Source organism: Aphelocoma coerulescens, chromosome 3 (genome assembly GCF_041296385.1).
Source record: "Aphelocoma coerulescens isolate FSJ_1873_10779 chromosome 3, UR_Acoe_1.0, whole genome shotgun sequence".
Taxonomy (NCBI): Eukaryota; Metazoa; Chordata; class Aves; order Passeriformes; family Corvidae; genus Aphelocoma; species Aphelocoma coerulescens.
The window spans coordinates 72,589,115-72,614,871 of NC_091016.1; the positions used below are offsets into that span (position 1 = coordinate 72,589,115).

The 25,757-nt window shown below is 36.4% G+C and overlaps 1 protein-coding gene across 3 annotated transcripts in view; it reads right to left on the reverse strand.

The window, feature by feature from the left end:
- NKAIN2 (sodium/potassium transporting ATPase interacting 2) overlaps nucleotides 1-25,757 on the reverse strand; it is a 531,845-nt gene that overhangs the window by 250,633 nt on the left and 255,455 nt on the right. For all 3 annotated transcript variants that reach the window (XM_069010855.1, XM_069010854.1, XM_069010853.1), the window contains exon 3: nucleotides 2,379-2,459. In XM_069010855.1, the coding sequence (XP_068866956.1) occupies nucleotides 2,379-2,459 (81 nt within the window). The remainder of the gene's footprint in view (nucleotides 1-2,378; nucleotides 2,460-25,757) is intronic.

The window sequence follows — 25,757 nt, forward strand, 5'->3', positions numbered from 1 at the left end:
ATGATAAATATAAAAATAAACTATATCCATCTGAACTATTATTAGGCTGTAATTTTAACCTATCAATTCTTAAAGCCATGCTGCACAGAATCCTCTCTTCATGGTTTATAACCTCAGAGGCATCCCTCTGGTACTTGCCTAAAGGTTGTTTTTTATCCTTTATTTAGAACCATTTCAGACCCAGAGCTTTTCTCAAGGTTCTACATGCCATTCCAAACAAAGAAAATACCCAGGTTTATCACCACAGATTTAAAACTTAAGTTATTCCCAGATGTAAATATAAATAATAAAGAAGATTCAGGGCAAGATTTATGAATATGCCTGAGAAACACAACACTTAAAATGCTCTGTTTTGTAAGATACCTACATCTGCAAAACACCCAGAGCCTCTGAAGGATCTAGAACAGGAGGATAAGTTATATTCACCCAAACAGTTCCATTAGATCTAAAGCCCTAGATCTTGCAGAATATTTCCCATGTTGGGAAGTTTTGACGCACTATTTGAATGGAAAAGGAGAGGAGAGCAATGCCCCTCACGTGAAGTAGATCTTTTGTAGATAATGAGTTGCTCACCACCAGTTTTTTAAATCCATTTTCTGGGATCTTTTCCTTTTCTCCTTGTCTTTGCCAATTCTGGTGCTCTGAAAGCCAATTGAAGTGGAAGGAATATACTCTACTGGGTATTTCAAGGCAGATCATATCATTGGAACAAATAATACCTCTAAAGACCAAATAAAAAGTTAAACTGTTCTCAAATATAGACTTAAACCCTACGGTTGATTGGGAAACACTCTAGATGATGATTTCTGGACTTCAGAAAAAAATAATTTCAAGGTTTATATAGTGTTTGTGGCCCATTTTTATTCCAACTAGCACTTACTGGCATTCTTACGCTGCTTTTATATCCAGTGCTCAAACAGCTACTTCTCCTTTGTCCATTTTTTCCCACCTCCATTCGCTTCCCCAGGCACGATAAGCATCCCAACATTTACAAGTTTAGGAATGCAGGTGGCTGAAACAAGTAGGTGGAAAGAGGGTGGATTGGGTTGAGTATAATTGTACAACAGGTGTTTGGTTTGTTATATATACTAGTTCTCCTGGCAACAAAGAAAGGCTTTTGACCAAATAAAAGATAACATATGCAATTCTTTTATTTGCTATGTTTTCGCCAAGCTTTTAATGAGATTGGGCCTGTCTGAAAGTATAAAACTAAGAAAGTGTAATGTTTTACCTGCAGAAAATTAGTTTACACCCTCAGGAAATGAAATACTGATCTTTTTGAAGTCAGCATCTTTTGAAGAAACAGAATACATGGGGATGATATACCTTGTCTCTAGTAGATTTTGTACTTTGGGAGTGATTTGAAAAAAACAACAGGTAAGGAAGTATCTCTGCCTCATTTATTCTTCCTGTAGTTGTGTTTAACTTTCTGCATAATAAGATATCAGTAACTCACAAAGGATCAGAGGATTATATCTGTAATTTACAGTTGGGCTAAACTCCTGATAATCAAGAACAAAAATTAAAATCTGAGTCAAAAAGAGAATGTGATGTGTTTGACACGAGGGATTCTCCTTGATGTTCAGTTCACAGCACTGTGAGCATAATTCAGCAATATCTAGACTTAATTGAAGCATATTACCCTAACAAAAAAATTTTGGCCACTGCTAATCTTTTATCCCACAAACTGCCACCTTTCTGGGAGCACCTTAGAAAGTAGTTTTGGTTTGAAATGTTGGTTTGAGGCCATTACCAACTGCCACTTTATGCGTTGTCACACTGTCAATAAAACTCTATAAATATGTCATTTTTAGGAAAATATATTTTTCCTATGGATTTTTACTGTGTCTAAGTGTTCAAGCATAACAATCCTACCAGAAGCACAAACTTAAGAAACGCTGATGAAGCCAAATGGCAATCTCTTCTGACACCTCAGTTTACATCCTAATTTACTGAAAGACCCATTCTTTTACAATTATCATACTATATATAAGACCCCTGAAAGGAATCCAGCTAAGTAACACCAAGCTAAATGGTACAAAAAATATCTGTTTGCCCCTGAGATGGCAATGTTTTTATTCATTAAATCATTAATTAATGCCTCTCACACTGGTGAAATTTGCATTGCAGGACTACTGAGGGGGAAAAAAAGAGGTAGTTTTCTTTTAAAGCATATATACAATTATTGTTGTGGGCATCAGAATGTATATGCTCATTACTGTCTGGTTTAAAAGTTTCTAACATACCCAGAATACTCCAAATTTCCATCATACTTCAATGTTCATTCTGGTAACACTAAAAGAATGAGCAAAACAGAGCACAGCCTGTGGCATGTTAACAAAGAGTTGATGGCTTAAATCTATCCAGTGGCAAATTACCTTTGAAAGGTCTCCAGCCTCCAAATAGAAGCAGATAACAAATACATTCCATGTAACCCAAAGGACCAGCCAGACAGCATACTGTAGGGATGAAGAGAGAAACACAGAATTAACAATTCCACTCTCAACTGAGTTAAACTTAGTTCATTAGTTCAATCCAAGACAAAAGCAGATTACAACTATGGTGCCTATGAATAAAAACGTTACACACAAGAGACGATCACAAATAAAATCCTTCCTTTCCCTGACACAGTGTCGAGTGACCTAGTGAGTACTCAGTCACACCAGAATATCTGCATTTCAGGAAACAGTTGATAAATCTGACATTTAAATTTGAGACTAATCTGTATCTCTCTCTTTTTGTTCAAATGGGTAATACTACAATAGAGAGGCATGTAATATCAATTATATATTAGAAGTGCAGAGCTGATAATTCAAATATAACTTAGTAAATGACAGCCTAATTGAACTAGCACAAGATTTTTTAATACTTGTCTCAAGAAACCAAACAAATATATAACCTGAAGAAAATTTGTCTATCTATCTATCTGTCTATCTATCTATCTATCTATCTATCTATCTATCTATCTATCATTTTGCAGTATTTCTACAAAATATGGGGGGATTTGTTCATGACAGCTGCCTCTATCAATTTATTTTGTGACCTTCCAAGGTACAGCACAATTATTCAACACCTTCAAGAGGCAGACTTCATTTTAAACTGCCAGTTTCTTTGGGGTTTTTAAATTTTATTTTCCTTTTTTTTTGTTTTGTCTTAGAGTGTACAGGAGAAGCATTAATGTTTAAGCAATATTACTTCATTGGTAGTTGCCAAACGTCTTATTCACGTATTTGATGTGAGTAATGGAATACAAGTTTTCTCTCCTTCTGTCCACTATTCTGCTTTTGTTTTGTATTCATAAGACTTCATGTGCTAGGACTAGAAACTATATTCCCCTGCTCTAAAGCTGGAGGATCTTGTATAATAAAGTTTGACCTGCTGTTGCTACTCTTATCTAATGTTTTTATTTAAGAACTTCCCTTGACAAATTATTCCATCATCTAATAAACTTCAGGATCTTCAAATGCTTTTCTAACGGCTGTTGTAGCCATCCTCTAGACAATTCAATTCTGCATGTTTGCTAATTTCATTCCACAAGGCCTTGCATACATGTGAAATATGACAGCAGTAGGACACCATTCCCTACCTATTATAGCTGAGAGCTGCTTTCTCCTTTTATACCCACTTCTCACAAGTATTTACAGACTTACTCTTCATGTTGTGTAGCCTTTTCTCCAAACCATACTGATTACATTTTGATAGCTCGTTTTCCAAATCAGGAACCACTATTTTCTGCACACCTCCACGTGTTTGCATTCTGAATAAGCAGACAATATTTTTGACTGTATACTATCCATTCCATACAAAAGACATATGACAAACTATTATTCACCATGAGTGACAATCTCTTTCTCTTCATTCAGTAACAACCTGTGCAGGATTCTTCTTGCATTTCTCTTGCAAGTGCTGTTCTGCATCATATTGTCCATTATTCAACATGCCATTTTCCACCTAACCTTCTAGATACTGTGAAAATAAAACAATTATGCCATTTCCCAAGATCTAAAGTGAGACTATATCTAATATGACCAAAATTTATACTTGTTCTAATTTTTTATTTTTATAGATAACAAAATAATTTCCAGCCAGCCTAGCTATTAATTGGACCTCGTTCAGATTTTAAAAAGTTAAGATGAAAATAGTTTTGATTTAATGGAAGCTAACACAGCTATAAATGCTTGAATTGCTTTACACAGAAGTAATTTCAGGTAATTTAAAGCATACAGATTACATACACTTTATAGGTCAGCTCTTTCTGGTCACAGATGACAGATTTATTTCGGTCAAGAGAACTCTCTGGAGGTCACCTGGTCCAATCTCTGCTCAAAGCACAAACAGCATGGACCAAGTTTTGCAGGGATTTATCCTGTTGAGGTCAAAATATCTCCAGAGATGGCCCAGCTAATCCACATGTACACTTTGAATGCAGGCTACTAATAAAACCTTGGAACATAGGAACATAGTTCAGCTGGATAGTCTTAACAAACTCAATTTTTTTTAAACAAAAGTTTGAGGCATTAAACACATTGAGCATTTCATTTTCCTGTAGCTTTCTCACAGTACACCCCTCTTCACATGTAGCATGGAGCTTTATAACTACAAATCAAGAGAAGGAAACATTGACTTAGATTCAATAACCTTAATTTGGCTTTGTCAACCAACTTTGCAGCAATTTAATTTGTTGGGTTTTGCCAACTATTGTAATACTATTATGTTATATATTCTGATGTATTTAATAAAAGCATTCCTTCTGATACATGAAGATAACTGGGTTTCCTATAGTGAAAATTCTCAATACTGCATTTAGACTCGTTTCTCAAAGAAAAAATACCAAAGCAGTAATATCCATGTGCAATGTCTGTTCCCTTGAAGGATCTTTTGTGTTCCAGAACAATTTAAGCAAACTGGAAAAAAGAATACAAGAAGATCTGAAGATATTTTATGTACAAAGGTCTCAGGAAAATAGGCCTACAAATGGGAATAGACACTATTAAATCCTTACACAGAGAAAGACTTACAAGATCATCATTTATCAGTCAACATGAAGGCAAAAAAATGTGGGAGAGAGACACTGGAAACTAGGTTTCATTAGGTTGGCCGTTCATAGCACAGCTTGTCCCATTGCATGTAAGCAACAGCTGATTAAAAAGCTCAACATGCACAGCACATTCAACAGAACATTCCAAGGAACCTTGGATCTGCTTGTGCCAGCAGAGAGCCTTGTTACATGAAGAAGCAAAACTTTTCTTTTTCACTGTCAAGTTTATCACCAAAAAACTGACAAATCTATCTGCCATTTAGATACACTCTTTTAACAAGCATCTCTTGTTATTGGATTACAGATAAGACTAAAAATTTCTTTTAAAAGTATGTTTTAAACTTCTTCCTTTTGAAATGTTATTTTAAGTGCTGGTTGCCTGAATTCTGTAGATAAACACTGAGTTTAGTTGTCTTGAAATACAAGGATGTTTCTGCTTCCCACTGCTTCTTATTTCAGATGCTTCAGATGTAGCACATCTCTCATCTCTGCATCATGTGCAGTCATAAATGCCTCTTGTTTTCTATGTGCTTCAGCAAATTGTTGAAGAAATTCAGCACTGAAGGTCTGTGACAGTGAACAAATCCCTCTGACACTCTCTACTATATGTATCTAATTTGAAGCACATTTTATAAGAGTTCTTCAAAGGGCTATAGCTGTATTTTTTTGTCATATGTGGGAGTTCAAGACAGCTGCATTATCTGACAGAAGCCACCACAATGTTACAGAGTCACATAATAGCAAGACAAGAACTTTGATGAATACACACTTGACCAAGCAGGAGATACTGACAAGGGGCACAGCAATGACAATGCAGCTTATTACTTTTATGGAGATCCACACTGGAAAGATGTATAAGTAGAAGGTTAAGACTAAAGACTTGAATACTTATTATATGAAAACTTTTTAGCCAATCAATAAAAGTTAATTTTATTTTAAAAATAAATTCTATAAATGCAGCTCTCACATGCTTACCATTCTTGAAGTAAACATGAATTTATAACCCTCTGCAAAGAATTTTGAGAAGAATTAGGTATTTTATGATTAATTGATACTGTGTAGTTACATTCACTATGAATCACCACTAATGAATATAGGATGTCTTTTTTCTTGGGGAATGGAAAACTGAGATATTAAAATACTTGTACCAGTACTGAGAACTTATACATTTCTCTTCACACTTCTGTCAAATTTGGCTGAGTCACATTATCTCCAATTTACTAACAGGGAAACTGGAGGTCAAAGAAATTAAATCATTTCACTTAATTCCTAAGCCAAATGGAAATATGATCACAAGGGCACAAGAACCAAAGGTTCAGATAGGCCACTACTGCCTTTGATACAAATATGGTCACCAGAGCTCACATCTAATACTCTTGTCATGCTTTGCCTGAAGGAGAAATATGTCACTTACCTTTCAAGCATAAATAGTGAGGAACTCTGATAGCTATGAGTGTTTTAAAATAAAGCATTATTTTTTTTCCCACAGAACTGTACATGGCATTTCTCTTGCTCCCAAATTCTTTTCTGATATATGAGTCAGTTACAAACACATTTGTCTGAGGGATACAAGGCCCCAGACCTGCATTGTGCAATTCAAAGCAATTGAATTGTTCTTGTGATGAATGATTTGTTATTTCTTATTTTAGAAATGAACACTATTTTAGTTTCAGATTCTTCCAAATCTGAAAATATTATTCCCCAAGACCCTTCTGGGCTACATTCAGGACAAAGTAACTAAAGGAATTTCTAAAACTATAGTTACTATATTTACCATAGTAATTAAATATGTGATTAATTATGCTATCTGGGCAACAGTACTTGTTCAAAGATTACCTTCAGTCCAGCATGTCTGGGAAGAGCATCTCTTTCCAGTAATGCAGTAAGAACTGTCCACAACATAATTTTTATATTATTATAACAAAATAATAATCTTTGTTTCTAAAGTTATTTTCTCCTGATTTCCTCAGCCTATGAAGATATATCACTCAGAAATACAATTTTCAAACCTATCTTTTCCCCATCAAATAGAATAAAAGTGAAATTCTGAATACTTGGCATCAATATACTGTCTCTGCCTCTTGTTTCCATCTTCCTGGAACTGGTAGAATCACCTGGATTCCCCTGTGAGAAGCTCATCGGAAGCAGAAAGGACATCAGTCCACAGTGTGACTTCATGTGGCTGCTTAGTAGGCACCATCTCTAATTACCTCTCCTCTGCACATTTTGCTGTTTTCTTCCTACTCCCATTGCCTGAGGCTTTTCCTGGAGAGCTGATGAGGATGAGGGCAGCACAGCATGGTGGAGAGTCCAGTTCTAGAATCCAGCAGGAGCCACACACCAGTGGGAAGCTTCCAGTGCAGGGCAGGATCAGAAAACACAGCCTCACTCCGAAGAGGAATCTGAAGTCAAATTCTCACCCAGCAGAGACTCAGTGATTGAATGCATGAGGACCAGATGTTTTAAGCAGAACTGCTGCCCTCAGCAACCTAACACAAAGAGCAACTGTGTTCTGCTTTTAATAATTCAGATGAAAGTCTTCCCTGCCCATCAGTTATCTACAGGCCTCATTGGAAGAGAGCTCAGGGCCAAAACCAGTAGTCTTGACAGCAAATAATATTCCTGGCAGCGGAGGACTTTGTGCAACCAGTTCAACTTCAATAAATGCTCATTGAGTTTCCTGAATGTACTGGGAAGCTCTTGCAGAATGACATAATCCTCTAGACTTTTTTCATTGCTCGTTGATTGTCACAGCATGCAGCTTGCACTAGTTTTCTTGGCTGAATTCTTCCTATCATTAAGACTTAGATATTTCTTGCTAGGTTTTATCTTTTTCATTTATTTTTAATCATGGCTATAGCATCAGAGCACTGTCCATCTTCGTGAGCATCTGTTTCTAAGCAGATCTTAATCAATTTTGTAGCATCCATTTTGAGTTGCTGTGGTTTTACGTCTCAAATTGCAATGACAGTCTGGTTTACTGCTTTTGTTTATCAGGGAATTTTTTTAACACATTGGCATTGTGGTTCCTTGACTCTTCAGTCTTTCATCAGTCACATATTTATGTATTTTTTTTCTCCTTCCCTTTTTTGCCTCAGTTAATAAAATCTGTCTGATATTTTATTTCCTTGTAATTACACTTTAATAATTAGTGTCATCTGCCAAGACTGACTGAAAGATGCTGAACTGTCATGTGCATCAGAACTGGTCACTACCAAACAGAAAATTGTTTTGGAGCGGTTTTTTTTGTCTTGAGCAACAGTGCTTGCAGATATAGAGCAAATGCTGCTTAAAATTTCTTTCCAGAGGCTTCCATGCATCCCATGGCTATGTATAAACTTTCAAGCTCCTTGAACTCAGTTATAAGCCCTGATTTTATATAGGAGTTTATTAACTGTATTTTCCCCTTGATTTGTGTGAGAAGGATTCATAAGAATAAAAAGCAGGAGAAAAGTTGAGGCACGTCTGGTCACGTCATAAATGGATAAAAGCACAGCCCAGAGCCCAGTACATTGAGAAGATGTGCAGTCAGCCCTCAATCTACTCACAGCCAGGGAGTTCTAGCTTGAGTGGGGCTCACTGGGCTTCTTCTTTCTTTTGGCTGCTCCTGTTTTATTCCCTCTTCTTTGTGCCAGAATTATGATGGGAGCAGAAAGCACAGCAGAGATTTGCTTTTTCTTCTGAAGACATGGCTCCAACTCCTTTTCCACAAAATAAGTTGAATTTCTACAGAGCACATTACTGTCGGAGTAGTATCCATCTGCCCACATTTAGATGTCTGCAATGCAGATGTCCTGCTCTGAGCAGCATCTAGACTCCCACTACACTCAATTCAGAGGAAAGGCACTTTCAGGGATCGGTACATTTCCTAGTGTCTGACACAGATCACTCTACCCTTGCTGTTTGGAACGCTAAACTTCTCAAAGGCAAAATTCCCAGTGTCACAGAGCCCATTAAAAATCTTGTACTGGTGACATAAAAAATAAGATAATAATGCTTCACTGTGCAGATATACACTCCTTTTTTTTCCCCACATAAACAAAAAATAACAAACTAATTTAAACATCACCAGGGTAAAATATCAGTGATGTACTGCTGAAGAGACATGTTCTAAGAACTACTGTCTCTTATATCCTACACTTACTGATGGTCCATTAATGCTTAAGCTTAAATCTTTCATTTGTTCATTTCCTGTTTCTTGGATTTGCAGCTCTTTATATTTCAGTGTAAAAGACTAAGAAAAGTGTTTTTGGTACTGCATCAATTTCATTTGTTCTTCAGCTTCTAAATTGGTGTCCAACTATACCACTGAAGATATTACCCACAACACTAAATGACAAAATTTCATTCCAAGAAACCATAAACAACTCTGGAGATATATCAGCCCATTCATACAGCTTCCCTAAGGAAGATACATAACATTTTCTCAGTGTTCTTACTCTATTCTTACTACAACTACTACTAATTTCTTTCTGTATGATGCTAAAAGGGTGAATGGTCAAAAGGTAGAAGTAAGAACACACAAATACTTAATTTACATTGTAGCACTGTAGCACAGTTCAGTCAACCTACTATGTTACAATAGGGAGCTGCAAATAGTCTAGATCCTCAAATGAAAGTATTCTGGAACTGAGGAGTTACTTTTTAAAAGAGTTTTCTTTAAAAACTCAGTATTTCTGCCATTCTTCTTCCAAATGGGGAGCAAACAAATTTCCTTCCTTTCATCTCAATTTTTTTCTTCTTGTCTTGTTTTGGTAAGGGCTCTTTTTGTTTGTTTTGGTTTTTTGTGTTTGTTTCTTTCTTTGTGTGGTTATGTTTGTTTGTTTATTTGTTTGGTTTTGGTTTTGTCTTTTTTGGCATCAATATGTTATGGTTTTTAACCTTTTTAACAAAAGTGTACTTTATGTACTAAAGAAAGTAAGGTAAGGTAGAAATTTTAACAGGACATATTTATTTTAACTTTTGACATGGCAGTAGAAATTTAATTGGTTTGGCTTCACTCGTCATTCAATTCCTGTGTATCTTTTGATCATATCTTTGCTGTGAAACATTCATCAGCAGGAAGTAACTTCAAATATCTGAATACTCAGTATACTGCAACACAGTACATACCCAACCAGCAGCAGACACGTGAATATACACGCATACATTCACAGATGGACTGATATTTTTCCTCTTATGTTACTTCCATACTTTTTCATCCTTTCTTTTGTTTGTAGAACAGATTATAAAGTCTCTCAAAATAGAAATTACTAATTAAATGTAAGTAACAGGAAAATGATAGTTCTCATTTAAATAGAACTCAAAAGGCTTTCTTTAGAACAGAATCCTTGTTATATCTCTATATTTCATGACATAAGTTGAGCTTAGCTACACAATAGTCAACCTTAAAATAGTGTTGTTTTGAACCTTTTTTAACCTTTCTGCTTCAATTCCAACATTAATCTACCAGGATCTACCTCAAGAGCTACTAGAAGTAGAAATCTATGCTGTTCAAGATATAAAAACTTGAAATAATGGCTTTGAAATGACAGCTTTGAAATGACATTTTTTTTAGACCACTTCTAATCAGCTGTTTAATTCATATTAAAGTTGGCATAGTAAAAAAAATTATAGAAATCAAAATTATGTGATTTTAGGGGTCATTTGGTCCTTCAGTTACAGGGCTAGAAATAGCCTGAAACAATTTTTTCAAACCCTGCCTTCTAGAACACTCCAAAAATACTAAGTATTTCAAGCCCTGGATTTCCTCAGAGTTAATACTTAGTTATCAGTGCAGAAATTGCATTCACAGGAATCCAAACTGCTTCCTATGAATATTTTTTTTAATAACAAATCTTAGGGGAAAATTGCAGAATTGTTGTGGTAAAATTCCACCGTAACTTGTGGCTCCCCAGAACATTTCATCAATTAATTACCAATGAAAAAGAAACACGAACAAGATCATTGGATACTATAAACTGCTTTCTCCAAGGCTTCCCCTAAGCGTGAATATCATGTGGAATTTTGACATTGCAAAAAAAAAAAAAAATTCCACAACTTTAGCATGAAAGTGATAGGTGGCAGTCCTAGGCAGAATCTGACTATTCCACTGAGTGGCCAGCCCTCGGTAGGAATACTTTCACTTCCTCCAGATTGAACTGGACAATGTGCAGTGAGGAAGGAACGGTGCTCTTTTCAGCTAAAATAAACATAAGGCACATATCCTCACTGTAATGTAATGAGAAGGGCTTCTCACTGGAAAAGTGGAAAGCTGTAATTTGCTTCAGACATTAGGAATTGATGGAGCTAGACATGTATTGACTGTTTCCTTGGTGTCTCTGGGTTTTTCAGAAACATCCAAAAAGAAAAATCTTGATTATAATTCAGTCATTGAACAGCTTATTTTAATGGAATGTTTAGCAGCTGTTCCATTTGAATTCTCTATTAAAAATACAAATCAGGACAATCAGAATTCTTTCAATGTTCATTTTTTACAGAGTGCAAAAATTAAAATCAATAGCTAGGAACAGAAGTCTACTGACATTTATTTAGATTTTTTTATTGATGTCTCAGTATCTGAGTGCCAACTAAAACTATTTATAAAGGGAATCCATCTCCCTCAGAGAATATACCAAAATTCCTACTAAAACTAAGCCATTTATAATAAGACCTTTTTGATAAATTGAGATGTTTGTATTCAGCTTCTCAGGTACCGTTTTCTTCCTTCAGTTTTCCTTGGCTTAATGTCTTATCAGCCAAAGTCATGAGGAGCCTAGTGGTTGAGTTCACAGACTCGACTTGAGTCCTTAATGACTGTGGTCTTTAATGTTCATATTCCAAAGGAGATATACTTTTAACTAAAGATGTATTTGCCATAGGAAGAAATAAATGAGGACCATAAAATTCTTTCTTGCCTCTCTCCAAGCTTTTTTTTGTAGCACAATTTCTAAAAAATTCCTAAGACCACTCCAAAATTTTGGAAAATAAATAGGGATGTGACTAAGATACTAGCAGAGTTTGTGTTTCAGAGTTGCAGAATGGAGCACACAGACCTTCAGAGTCACTGGCTGGCAGTTCTGTTTCAGGAGGTTAGTAGCTGCTTTGAAAATATCAGTCAATGGCAAAAGTCATTTCCCATTCTTTGGAGATAACACACAGAAATCGGACATAAACACATGCAGAGTTTTTAGAGCCAGCCATACTATGGAGCCAGACTGAATTTTGTTCAGGAGGCTAAGGTAGCTGGAGGGGATGGAGCCAAATTCTAGAGGCACAAAACCAAGTGTGTTTTGTGCACACACCAAAGGAAGCGTGTGGGGAGTACAGGGTTAGATGCATTTTCCTTGTGTAGGGGGTGCATACCTGCGAGAGTGTCACTGCGCCCACTTCTGTGGGACTGACCCTGAGTGAGTCTAATGAGCCACAGCAAAGGGAGAGAAGAAGACAAAGAACACCCTTCCAATTCCCTTATTCCCTTCTAGTAAATCCGATGGGCAAGACTGCCTGATTTGGCAAGATCAGTATGTTTTAATACAACATGGGTTTTTTTCAGTCTTTTTCAATACTGAAAGTATTGAATTAAAAAAAAAAAAGAGAAACCTGAAACTGTAACAATAAATGTAGAAACACAAACAACACTTTCAGAAAGAGGATAAAATGCAAAATGGACTTAATTTTCTAATTTCTTCAGGAGATTAAGATTTAAGCCTTGTTTACCTAAAAAAAAATTCATTTTGTGCTGAAACCAGACTGCATATACTCAAAGGAAATACTGTTTTAAAAGTGTTTTCTTTATCAATCAATCAATTAATTAATCTCTGATTTTTCTCAAATCACCAAAACATATTACACTTTCTTTGGCCATTGGATGAATTAGGGCCTTCCCCAAGGAGGTTTATTCCTGACTCTGTGTGCAAGTTTGCTCTGTATTACCCAGGAAACAAAGAAAGTCATTCTCTTAGACAATATTAGGGAAAGTGCCTTTCCCTTCTCTTTCAACTTGCATCAAGAAACATTAGCTAAAAATATTCCATCCCCTAGGTTTTTGCAGTTCTGAGAAGAAACTAGAGATTAAATCAGATAATGTTGTGGTCCAGCCTTCTTAATATACATAGAGTGGTCAAATTCTATTTCCCTAAATGTGATATGATCAAAGAATAGCATAATGTTCTTTATTCATTCCTTTGAGGGTCTTTCTTTCACGGCGTCACCTCGAAATCCTTCTTTTTTTGGTAATATTATGGTAAATGTATATTTCTGATTGTATTTGATTTTCTTTCTCTTTAAGTACCTGTTGCTTCTCTCTTCTGCATGTCTGAAATACCCTAAAAAATGCTTTTACTCTCTGGAACTTTTGTTTGCTTAGTTTTGGGTGAGAACATGTACCTCTTTAGGACTGGGAAAAGTTATTGCTACTATTACCTTTACTGCCAACCTTCTTGTTCCAAGTCTCTTCTAGGTCAAGCATTCACTGAAAATTCCCTGTAATTTATAAACAAACCCGGAGAAAATTTCAAACACCATTCAGCAGTAAGGCTGGCACCTCTGTAACTACAGGTGCAAAAAACTCAAGACATTTAATCGTTAAGACATCACTGACTGGGAAGCCTGCCACCAACATCCACACTTGATGCACATACATTGTCTTTTGGCTCTCTACAGCTATGCCCATCTGCTTCGGTGGCATGGTGCCTGCTTATCAGCTAGTTGGATGGTTTCAGTACACAGAGGTGCCAAAAAAAGGTTTTACATGGGTAGCCTGTATAGCCACAAAAGTGCCATTTCTTTTGTAGGAAGAAATGCTACAGCTGAGACACTAATAGACTCTGTCTTTGTGCCTTTTCTTTTTTTTTCACTAGCTGAAGATGGGTCTTGCCATCACCATTTTTGCATCTCTTTTACAAAGAAAAATATGGTACTGGGAGTGAAACAGAAAGAACACAGATAAAACACTGATGAACAAAGCCTCTGTGAGATAAAATGAGAGTAGGGCAGGTTAGGAGTATAGCTTAAGTATCGTGCACCATATGCCACTAATTCAAAGGAAAAAAAAAGGCAAAAATTCATACTCAACTCCTTTTACAAAATTTGAAACTAGGAAAGCTTTGCAAATGAAGGAATTGGATTATATTGAGAGGAAAGTAAACAAACTATTATATGAAAACAGAGCTGAGATAGTCTAAATAACTCTAGTTTGTCCTAAAGAGATGGCACACAATTCTGACAGAAATTTAAATATCATTTGTTGGTTTTGTTTTCAGGACCATTGTTCAGAGTAGGTATTATTTCAAGCTAAGGCTAGATCTAATATTCTTTTTATAACAATCCTAACTCAGCAAACTGGAATCTAAGGAGATTATTTAAGCTTTAAATTAAATGAATCTTTAAAAAAAATTATTGAGAAATACACAATGAGGGAATTAAACTGACTTTCAGTATACAAGATGCATATGAACTTGTCATGTATCATAAACAGAATCAATTGGAGCATAATTTCCGATGTAAGAACATTAGGAGATACAGCAAATATAGTCAAGAAAACCAACAATGTGACTATGGGTCCAAAAGCTGCCTTGAAACATCAGATTACAAAACTTTGCTTCACTTTTAGAGGCATGTTTGGTAAAATGATTTTCAGAGTTTTTCCCAACCCAGCTTTTCTTCCAATTCTTTGATGCTTACGGATCTTTCTTGGCATTATGACCTATGCACAACTCAGATGGAAAAGCATACACATTATTTTGATAATGCCTCAGTGCTACACAGATCCTTTCCCAGCACTTTTCAGAAAAAATAAAAATAGCAGGTCATTGAAAGGATGAGAGCTCGACAAACCATAAGAAGGTAAGAAAGGTCAACAGTGAGGGAATAAACAGCTGAAACTTCAAATGGGGTGGGAATATATCCAGATGTCAAGATGGCATTCGATGACATTAGCAATGAAAGGCACGGTAGCTTCCACATTGTGGCAGAAGAGCCATGTGATTTTCACTGGAGCAGCCCAACTTGCCATGCAAAATCTGAGCACGGCTGAGCCAAGAAGCTTCGCCAGTGCCCCCAGCACTGCCATATCAGAGAGACTGTGATGACAGTTTTATGACAGGAGACAACAGAATGACAAACTGATAAATGTGCTTGGAAAAGCATTGGGTTTTTTAAGAGACCAGACTGAATTATTCCAAATTCTGGAAGGTAAAATGAAAATTGAACGGGTTTCTCCTGCTCTCCAATTTCATTTCAAAGTGCCAGAAAGAGTGCACATTCCTCTGGGTACGTGGAAATAAGTACTGGAACACCCAGTAGGAAAATAATGTAATTTTTAAATAGCTGCTGCCTCAAAATCAACAAGATAATTTTGTGACCATTGAAAAATCTTGTATCTATGCAAGCTAAAGTTCAGGCTTATATTTCATGCTTGAATTAAATTAGAATATGCTGCTGGCCTGATTGCTTGAATATTTAACGATGCATTTCTATCCAAGCACAAAAATATATTCCATGCAAAGATAAAAAAAGGAAAAGGAAAAAAAAATACAAAAAATCCAGAAAAAATAAAAAGAAAGATGTTTCCAGATGTTTCCAAGCATCCAAAGGCAAGTTTAAGTAAAGTACTGGAAAACTTATAAAAAAATGAAAAGTTACCCATGATAATCCATATCAACATCCAATTTTTTTCATGTATCACAGCAGAAGTTCACTGGATGTTGCTGTTCAACATTTCTTTTTACCTTCATAACCCAGTCCACATGGGCTTTATTTACTGAATATCACACAAATTCACCTGTTTGTTGGATTTTCTTAGGGTAGCTACTTATTGTAGCTCCTGAGTGCATCTTAAGCATGGATTACCTTCCTAAAGCACTGTTTGGGCAGGATAATAGTTACTAGTCCCATGCCAGAGACGAGAAATTTCTGCCACAAATGAGTCTGGGGTGCTGAAGGCAACCACATTATTCATTGCCAGTGCCAGAAAACCATGTTGTGCACTAACAAGGAGATGCTCACTTTGATCACACAATTAAAGACTGTAGCATAATTCAAAAACACAGGTGGCTAAATAAAGGTCAGAGAGGCAGCCTCAATTCTGGAAGTTTCTTGCTCTCGGATGGCCCATTTTCAGCTTTGATAGACTCTTGTTCCAGTGCATGTAAAAGCGTGTGTGCAAGCATTTTCACAACTGCACTTGTACTGTGGATAGTGGGTGTTATGCAGTCAAATAGCCACAGTTAATAATGTGTGATGAGCAGTGTCTTCCACGTGAGCTGATAACAGCTCCCAGATGAGTCTTCTGTTAACACATAGGTATAAATACTTCTATATTGTTTAAGGGACACATTGAAAACAAAAAGAAAGCCAAAATTGCTATTTATTACACAGAGATGTTGATCAACATGTGAGCCATTAGAGACTCTCAGCCTCTCAAAACAAAACTGTGCCAATCAAGGCAATGAAAGAAAAGGCAACACCCCACCACCCACAATTATATGGACTAGAGGCTTCTGTGCTCTGCCTTCCCCTCTTTCCCCACACTGAATGATGGCTTCCTTCCTCTCCCCTTCTCTACTGGTGTGGAGGAAAATGGTCTTTGTTCTCCTCTCCACAAAGGTGTCAGTTGCCAGAGACAGGAGAGACATGGGCTAAGTAAGGGCCTGAGCAGCCCCCAGGGTTCATCCCTTTGTTCAGCAGGAGCAGAGCCTGCTCCCTCAGCACTGTGGCTCAGTTGCAGGGTGGCTGGCTGCGTTCTGGCTCTCTTGCCTATACTTTGTTGCCATGCCCTGATTTGAAATCACTGCCCCTTCTAACAAAGCTGGATGATTTTGCAATGGGAACAAATGACAGCCTGAAATGATGTCCTGTGGCATCTCTTCCCTCTTTCTTTCTTTGTCAAACGTCACATTTACTTTGCAAAAAAGAATTATTAGAACATATTTGTGTAATGGCTGTCAAAACTCAAAAAACCCTTGGTTTTTTTTGCTTGTTTTTAGTTCCATTGGTCTAGATGACCAGAAAGGCTGAGTCCCTTTAACTGTAAAATAATAAATAGATTTGGGCAAAATTTTAATTTGAAGGGTTTAAATGTAGCCTTTTCATAAAAGTTGTTAAATATCAAGGTTCTGTAATGGAAAATGCTGCACAACTTTATGTATAAACACTTATTGACAAACCTGACTATCACTCTGGAAATCATTAAATAGATCCAGTAATTTCTTTTTCACCATCCTGGTTTAGAACTTCACATGTTGAGCAAATGCACTGTTGGGAATTCAATAATTTTCAGCACATATGTCCCCATTCTTTGATAACACTTAAAGAGAAACAGTCCTACAGAAAAGATTGGCTGTCCTTTTTCTACAAGAAATTTCAATAAGTTGCCCAAATCTTGCTGCCCTTTTCTGTTCACCTCTCCTCATTGTTAAATATTCCTTTGCCCTCATTTCGACTTTAAATATATCTCACAGTATTAGTAATACAGAGAACAAACAGGAGAATTTTCAAAGCAAAGAGGGTAAGGAAGATAGAAGTATTAATACCAAGAGATATAAAGTTTCAAAACAGAAAGAAGCAAGTGAAAGGTTAAGTAAATAAGATAATGTTCGAATATATAAGCCACAAGAGGTTATTGGAGAGCATGGTCACGTCTTTAAAAAACAAAAGCATAGAAAGTGTAATTTTATTGTCAGAAGAAAGAGATAATTCTAAAATGTAGAAAGGATCTGTGTCTCACATAAGCACATGGGAACAAAAGCCAAAAAGGTAAGTATAAAACTCCAAAACTCCAAGGGGTAAAAAGCAAGGGGAAAAAAAAAAGTCAGAGTACCATTATCAGTTCAGTAGTGATCAGCAAGAAATCAGACCTGAAGGATTAAGAAAACTTCCATGGCAGTTTGATTCTGTCTCAGAACACTAATGAAATGGCAAGAAAGATAAAAGAACAATTAGCTTATGTTTGCAATCACAGCTGCAGGACCACAACTCCGATAGAAAAGCAGTGGAATCAACTGCAAAGCAGTTTGGCATTAAAATGAAAAGATGGAAATCTAGAACACCCATAGACTTGTCACATACATCTAGTTAAAAAAAATAGAAAACTCTCCCCTACCAGACAAAATTGGTCCAAAGGAATCAGAAAATCTTGGCTGAGCAGTATAAATATGAATTCATCTGGGGACTTCTGTAAATGCTCATTGTGTTAACTGGGTTTTTAGCAGATGCAGACATAGAAAGAGGAAAATACTTAGAAATCTCTCTTTCCCATTAGTCAACACTTTCTTGTCTCAGCCTCAGACCGCATTTGCCTGGAGGTGCATGAATGGGGAGAAAAGGATAGTTAGTGCACCCTGGTACTCTGCCCAGCCCTCACACTTGCAGTGTCTTTGGCTGAATTGGCTGAATTGATTTTGTGGCCACCTTGTCTGCTCCAGTTTAAGCAAGAACCTACTGCCGTGGGGACATTCCCATGGCCCTCATTTTTTAACAAAATGCTGCAGAAAGCAGATGAAGCAGCATAAGAGGCTGCTGTGCAGCCTCAAATTCTAGCTCACATTCCCCATTTTCCTCAGCACTGCCCTAAGTGTGTTGAAGCTTTTGCCTGCTGAACATGTATTAGGAAGCAATGAAGTGGATCTTTTTCTAGTTATCCCATGGGATATACTTGCAGAACATTCAAACTAATAGAAGGCAAGTCTAAGAAAAGGTGTCAAGTGCAGATTGCAGATGTGATCCCCTAACTTTCAGTGAAGAGAGGTCTGGTCTGTACAATTGTTTTGATTCAGCAAGGATTTCTGTCTTAATACCTAATCCTGCTGTGGAAAATAAAAGACTGCTGTATATATAAACCTGCAGAAATTAGGCCTTAAAAAGCCTCCAGTGCAACATTTTTATTGATGAAAGAAAGATATGGGAACATCTGCCTGAATAGAGGAAAGCTCTGAATCTTTGTCTTAAAGAAACTTGTTAGTCCCCTAAATTCTTGGTTCTGGCATGCATTTCAGTGTTAAGAATTCTTCCTCAAAGTGATATGTAGCCAGCATGTATAAATCACTGATACGACAGATCAAGTGAGAATATCTTGCTTGGTGTGGCAAACTCTTTTCCATATGTTTTTGACACCCAGCCTTGTGGATTAAATGTAGCAATAAAGAAATTGCAGGAATTCCATGGAAAGAGACAATCCAGCTAATTTAAAAATTTTTATATGATTAGTTTGCTACCTTTGTTTTCTACATGTTAGAGATCAATTAAGAAATGGTTGCTAAACTGGGTAGGTAAAGTATACAATTATGGCTAACTTTCTCATTTTATATTAATTCTAAGCAGAAGACAAGGCTTGGGTTCATTCAATTTAACAACTGGAAGGCATCAAGGCTATTAGTCACATAGCTATAGTTTGAACCATTTAACACAAGTGTTGTGACATTTCCATAGACAAACATTTATCAAAGAACAGTTTTAAGAAAACCAGTCTTGATTTGGAAATAGCGATGATATCCATTCCATATATTTCAGAAAATATCTCTAACTACATTTGGATACTGATGTTAAAGCCTAAATATAAATACTGCTTCATTATGATGCTATCCTCCTTTCCAGTTAATGTGATTTAAAAAAAAGAAAAAAGATTATTAAAAAGATTATACATACATATACATATATATCCTAGTCCATTGCTATTTATAAGGATATTTTTGGCTTAGTTTGGCTTAGTTCAGTTTCATTTTGAATAATATGATGAAAACTGTGCAAATATAAACAGCAAGTACTCCAAACATCACCTGTGTAGACAGTAAAATTCAACTATCAGCCTAACACCATTTTTTTTCCAACACTAACTTTACAACTGGTCTTTAATTTTTTTATTTTGTTGTCAGGAATTCTGTTGAGATATTTTTTAGCCTGTTTGTAGCTTTGCTGTATTCCAAGAATAGTTTTACACTTGTCAGTTGCTTCTGGCATATTTAGAGATTTCCCAGCAGTGTGAGATTTCCTGCTTTGTGTTGCTATCCTAAGAAAGATCAGGTAAGTAGTCTTCATTGTTTTCCCTGGCTTAGTTACTACTTATTTTCCTTTTTAATTTTTTTTTTTTATTCCCATAATGATGTCTTCTTATTTTCTTCTTGTAATTTCCTTACCAAAAAAACCCAACAACTGCCTCCCCCAAAAGCCTCCAGTTTTATCTTTAGACTTCTGTTTCTTTGTGAGAAAGTATGAGAGAAGCTTTGATGGCTTTATTGACTCATTTTCAAGCACGAGAATCAGAAAAAAATATTACAGTATTTTCGAAGAAACTCCATAAATTAAAAAAGAAAAGAAGCAAGCAACCAAACAACAACCTCAGCATCATCTTATCATGATTCCTGGCAGAAATTTTTCAAGCCTTTTCTAAAGACAGCAATGGTTATTGATCTGAAAGAATTTTTGAACAGCAGTGAAATGTTTGCAGTTATTTCAACTGCAACACTTGTTCAGGTCCTGAGCCATATGTTCTGTTCCTAGAGTATACAGCTGTAAGCAAAATCATGACTTCACAAATCCATGGAAATCAGACGATGAAATAACTCTTATATTTACCCTTGAAAGCAAAACTGGATAGCTGTAGCCTGTGAAGTCCGCCATGTTGGGGATTTTTTCCCAGGACTTTTATCTGTTTTCCTTTCAATTTAAGCAATATTGTCACATATTAGCTAACTTTCCATGGACATTGTAACTAGCTCCACAACCTGCTCTCTCTGTATCTATGACGACGGTTTCTACCTTCATACCAGAACCCTCGCTGTTTCTCACCACCCACACAAGCATTCACTTGTTTTGTTTAATTTCTTGTCGCCCAGTATTTTCCGTTTTGCCACCCAAATGTGTTAATGATTAAACCTGACTCCCAGTTCACTGGTTTCAAGAGCCAAAAATCAGAGACACAATGCGGCAATTTATCATGACTTCTCTGCAAAGGTCTCATTTCTTAATGACCCATGCTGGAGTTGCTGTGGAACCTGTTTACTAATGTTTACACTCTCAATGTGTGCATGCCATACGTCACTCCTGCATGTCCATTTGTGTCTCCCCTCTAGCAAGCTCCACACAGTGCAAAATTTAAGAATGCATTTTTCTATCTGATAAGTAATGTGGAAAAGTATTAAGCTGGCACTGAAACCATTTACTCAGCACACTCAGGAATTTCACTCTGGATCCTAAATGTAGGTCCAAACCTATGAAGATTTCAAGTGGACAAATCAAAGATTTCTTAACCATTTCTCTTCTGTGACAGGATCAATCAGCTTCAGTTAACAGCAATACATGAAGGAATTCTGGGGTCATCATCAGGTAACATTTGCATGAGCAAATCTTTGCATGAGCAAAGATCTTCTACACTTGTTATCTAATGCTTTAAACTAGCATGATTAATCCTCATTTGAAAGAACGTGTAAACAAAAATTATTAACTTCAAGCAAAGTCCATGGGAACCATTGCAACTTAAGTACTTGCTAAGCATGAGACAGCTGGCTGAACAAAATGCAATGTTAAATGTTATACTATCAAAGAATGAACTTTGGGTTTTGGTTTTATTAAATTCAGTGTCTGTCTAACAGACAGTACATATCAAAACTTAATTCCCTTACCAGTGTTTGCAATGATGTTATGAAACCTCCACTATAAAAGCAATAGAGTAAGAAGAAGCAAACAGAAAAGAAAAAAAAACAAAGAAAAAATATAAAAAATATATATTAAAAACCTTCCTAAAGCAGCAGATTATGCTGCAAGAAAGATGTTATGCTTATATCAATATATTTCTTTTTTAGAAATATGACCTAATTTTCTCAGTTTTAAAATGCTGATAATGTCAAATATTTGTGAAGTACTTTGAAACTACAGTACTGAGTGCTATAAAAATACTTATTTTGATTAGATTATATGTGGCAGACAGGCCAGAGTTTGAAATATTCTGCCACGGAAAATTTACATACATTACTATCAGAACTAATCCACTCCCTCACCTATTGGCCTAGGATGAGCTACCTGTCAGGTTATAATGCAGATGCTAACACAGATGTCAATTACAGTATGCTCATGGCTGTTCAGAGGATAAAAAAAACATGACTTAATTCTTAATGCTATCAAGTTGCCTCTTTCAGTGATAATTAAATTCATGTGAGGAAAATAAAAAGCAAGCCCTGAACCTAATTCTGCACCTGCAATATATTTTTTGAAAGGGAGGAAGGTGTAGACAAAATAGATACTGGTTATTTTCAGGCTCTAATACAAGTACTCCCACAGTTATGCTGCTAATTTGGTGGTGTTGCTGTTATTTCTTTACATTTACCATGGGGAAAGAAAAACATTTATTGGTGCTACTTTTAGCCCTTAAAAAATTCTTAGCTAGTACATTCAGTTAAGTTCCACTAAAAGCAATAGCTTCACTTCCCATGCATTTACACCAGGGCTATAATCCAGACAAGGATTTTAAATCCTTATGTCTGCTGGCATGTGATAACTGTGTCATCTCTTTGTGACATCCTGTATCTGATACAGGCTAGACATTTAATAACGTGTATGGCATCTAATGTGTCATCTTGTTAGAAAAGGAGACAAAGCTGTAAAGACGCTTATCTGCAAGCTCTTATTTTTAAGATAATCAATAAACTCTTCCATAATAATTGTACCCCAGCAGGCTTCAAACAGCAGACACCGGACAGAGTCACAGTGATCGCTCTCTGTTCCCCAGGCAAATGAGGTAAAACTTCAGAGGGACTCTCCTGCCTTTACAATCACAGACAGAAGCCAGACAGTGAACATCTGACTCTGAGACCTTTCTGCAGTTATGACTAGAATCCCCTGTGCTGAGCCTCTGCATGTCAATGCTTTTCCATTCCGGCAGTGTCTTTCAGCATGCTGAGAGTGTGCACAGGGGGATGCTCCCCTTTCCAGAGTCTTTAGGGAGTTTAACAGTCACAGGAAACCACAACAAAAGTCCACTCTCACCTAGTGCATGGTCATTAGGTGTTTGACCTAAATGGGGGATCCCTTGCAAAATGGCAGCCTGGTATATGCCTTCCATAAAACACAAGTCTCTCCTCATTCAGGTTTGCTCCGGCCTTTGTGATTGCTATGTTCTCTCACTTTTAATTTCTCTCTCCAAGTTACTATCTTATCCCACCATTGCTGTATTTGTACACTGTTTAGAAATCACAGAGCACCTTCTTGGTTAGCTCTTAAAATTTACTGCGACAAAAGTGATTAATAATGACATTAACAGGAGCAACTTTACAGACCATGCATTTTACTGTGTGATAATTCAAATCCCAGCATTCTGACAAGAAAGCTTAGTTAAACTAAAAGGTGTGAAATTAGTCTGCAATTTTCCATAGAACATATAATTTATTACTTGCATAACTAGGTGATAATGCTCAGAAGTGCCTTTTCAAAAATGCAAATGCATAGAAACAAAATTTTGTAAACTGGACCTTTTTACTTCACAATTAATCAAAAGGTATTTTTGTCAATTTATTGTACATACTCAAAGTTTGACTCCAACATCATACAAGACAATTTCTTGATGTGTTGCCTACTTGATACCAAACTTAACAGTAACACTTTGATCCTCTAGTTTTGGTGAAGATAGTACCTATTTCTGTTATTCAGGCTGTTTCAGAACTCACATGAAAGCACAACTGCTTTACTTATGTGAACAATCAATACAGCCAAGTAAGAATACTCCACATGAATGAAGGATTTGCTTTCAACTTCAACTAATATTCAAATGTACAGGATTATAATAATGGGATTGTTTTGTCTCTCAGCCTTGAAGTTTCATGCTTCTGAAGGCCATTTATGAGAATACTCCCAGGAATGGAAGACATAGAGCAATGCAAATTCTTTGATGTGTTGCATAAATATTATCAAAAGTGTTTTTGAAAGGTTGACCAGGTATATTGGTTTGGTAATATATCTTCAAAATTCTTTCTGCATGTGCACATCCTCCATAGATCTGAAATGCAAAGTCATCATTCTTTTTATGAGGGTTAGAAAGCTCAGTAGGCAAAAAATCCTTTCACATTGTAGATTTTCATTTAAATTTGATTTAATTTTAAAAGAGAAGTTGTTTTATCTATTCTGTGTTAGTTCTATATTAAATTCCAGCAGAAATTCTCTTTTCAGTCAATCATATTGTGGATCAGAATTTATAACCACAATTCCCCAAATGTGGTCATGCTTACCTTTATACCTAAGTAGTCCTGCTAAATTCAGTGTTTTGCTGATAAATAAAAAGTTAAAATGTAAAATTGATTACTTAGTTGTCTGAATATCTTTGTTCACTTCAGCAAGCATCTCATGACTCCACAGAGCTCTCTATTCATAGAAAATCAAAGAACAGGTGGTTCAACTACATTAATAAATAAGTGAAATGAAAAACTTCTAATCAGATCTTGTGTTAGCATCAACATTAACCTTTTTTTACCTTTAACATTCTTAGAAGCTTGTCACAATACTTGTGATACTTGCTAAAGACTGTGGAAACCAGTAAAATAGTGATATTCTGTACCCATTTTATTCTTCCAAAAGGGCCCTTAAACTTTTGAAGAAAAAGGTAGAAATTAATATTTGAGTTATGCCTGGCATTTTGTGGGCTGCAATGTTTACTAGAATCAAATTGAAGTCACATATTATTTAGTTACAGCAAAACTCTCCTCATTTGGCAAAAGCAGAGGCAAATTTTTTGGGTATGTATTTATTCTGGAAGGACATATAGAATTATATAGCGAGAAAATTTACAATTGGAGGAGCATTTTAAAATAAGTAGCTAGCCAAACTGCAGCTATTTATTGTTTAAGATGCTGTTTACTCCCTGGATTAGTGAAAGGAAAGAAATAGAATTTCAATTACAACTGTTATCTGCTATGTATATTAAAAGCTTTCCATTTTCACACACAGAACTATTGACTAAAAGCCTTTCATGAGGAATGGATTAATAGCATTTTTCCTTCTGGTAGATATAAATATTTTATCTATAGCTCAGGAAGACTTCAAATAGTTAAACTGTAATGATGTCATTCTCCATTCTCTTACCATGCTTCTTCTCACAGAAGCTTTAGAGAAGGTAAGCCTTAGACGGTGAGAATCAGTTTTCACTGCAGCACAGCACCCTCATTATATGCCTTGGTTTTCTAAATGTGGTTTTCTTGGTTTTGGTAATTAGAAGTTTAACTGAAAACAGGGCAGTCTAGCTTCAAAGGGAGACATCTTAAGACAGAACTCAGCATGGCTCTCTTACCACAGACATACAGAATCATTTAGGTTGGAAAAATCTCCGAGATCATTGAGTACAACCTTTGACTGATCACCATCTTGTCAACTAGACCATGGTACTAAGTACCACTTCCAGTTGTTTCTTGAATGCCTCCAGGGATAGTGACTCCACGACCTCCCTGGGCAGTCTATTCCAATGTTTAACAACCCTTTCAGTGAAGAAATTCCTCCTGACATCCATCCAACCTGAACCTCCCCTGGCACAGCTTGAGGCCATGTCCTCTTGTCCTGTCACTAATTGCCTGGAAGAAAAGATTGACCCCCCCCCTGTTGCTACAACCTCCTTTCAATGAGCTATAGGGAGCAATAAGGTCACCTCTGAGCTTCCTCTTCTCCAGGCTGAACAATCTCAGCTCCCCCAGCTACTCCTCATAAGACTTGTGTTCCAGACCTTTCACCAGCTTCACTGCCCTTTTCTGGACATGCTCCAGCACCTCAA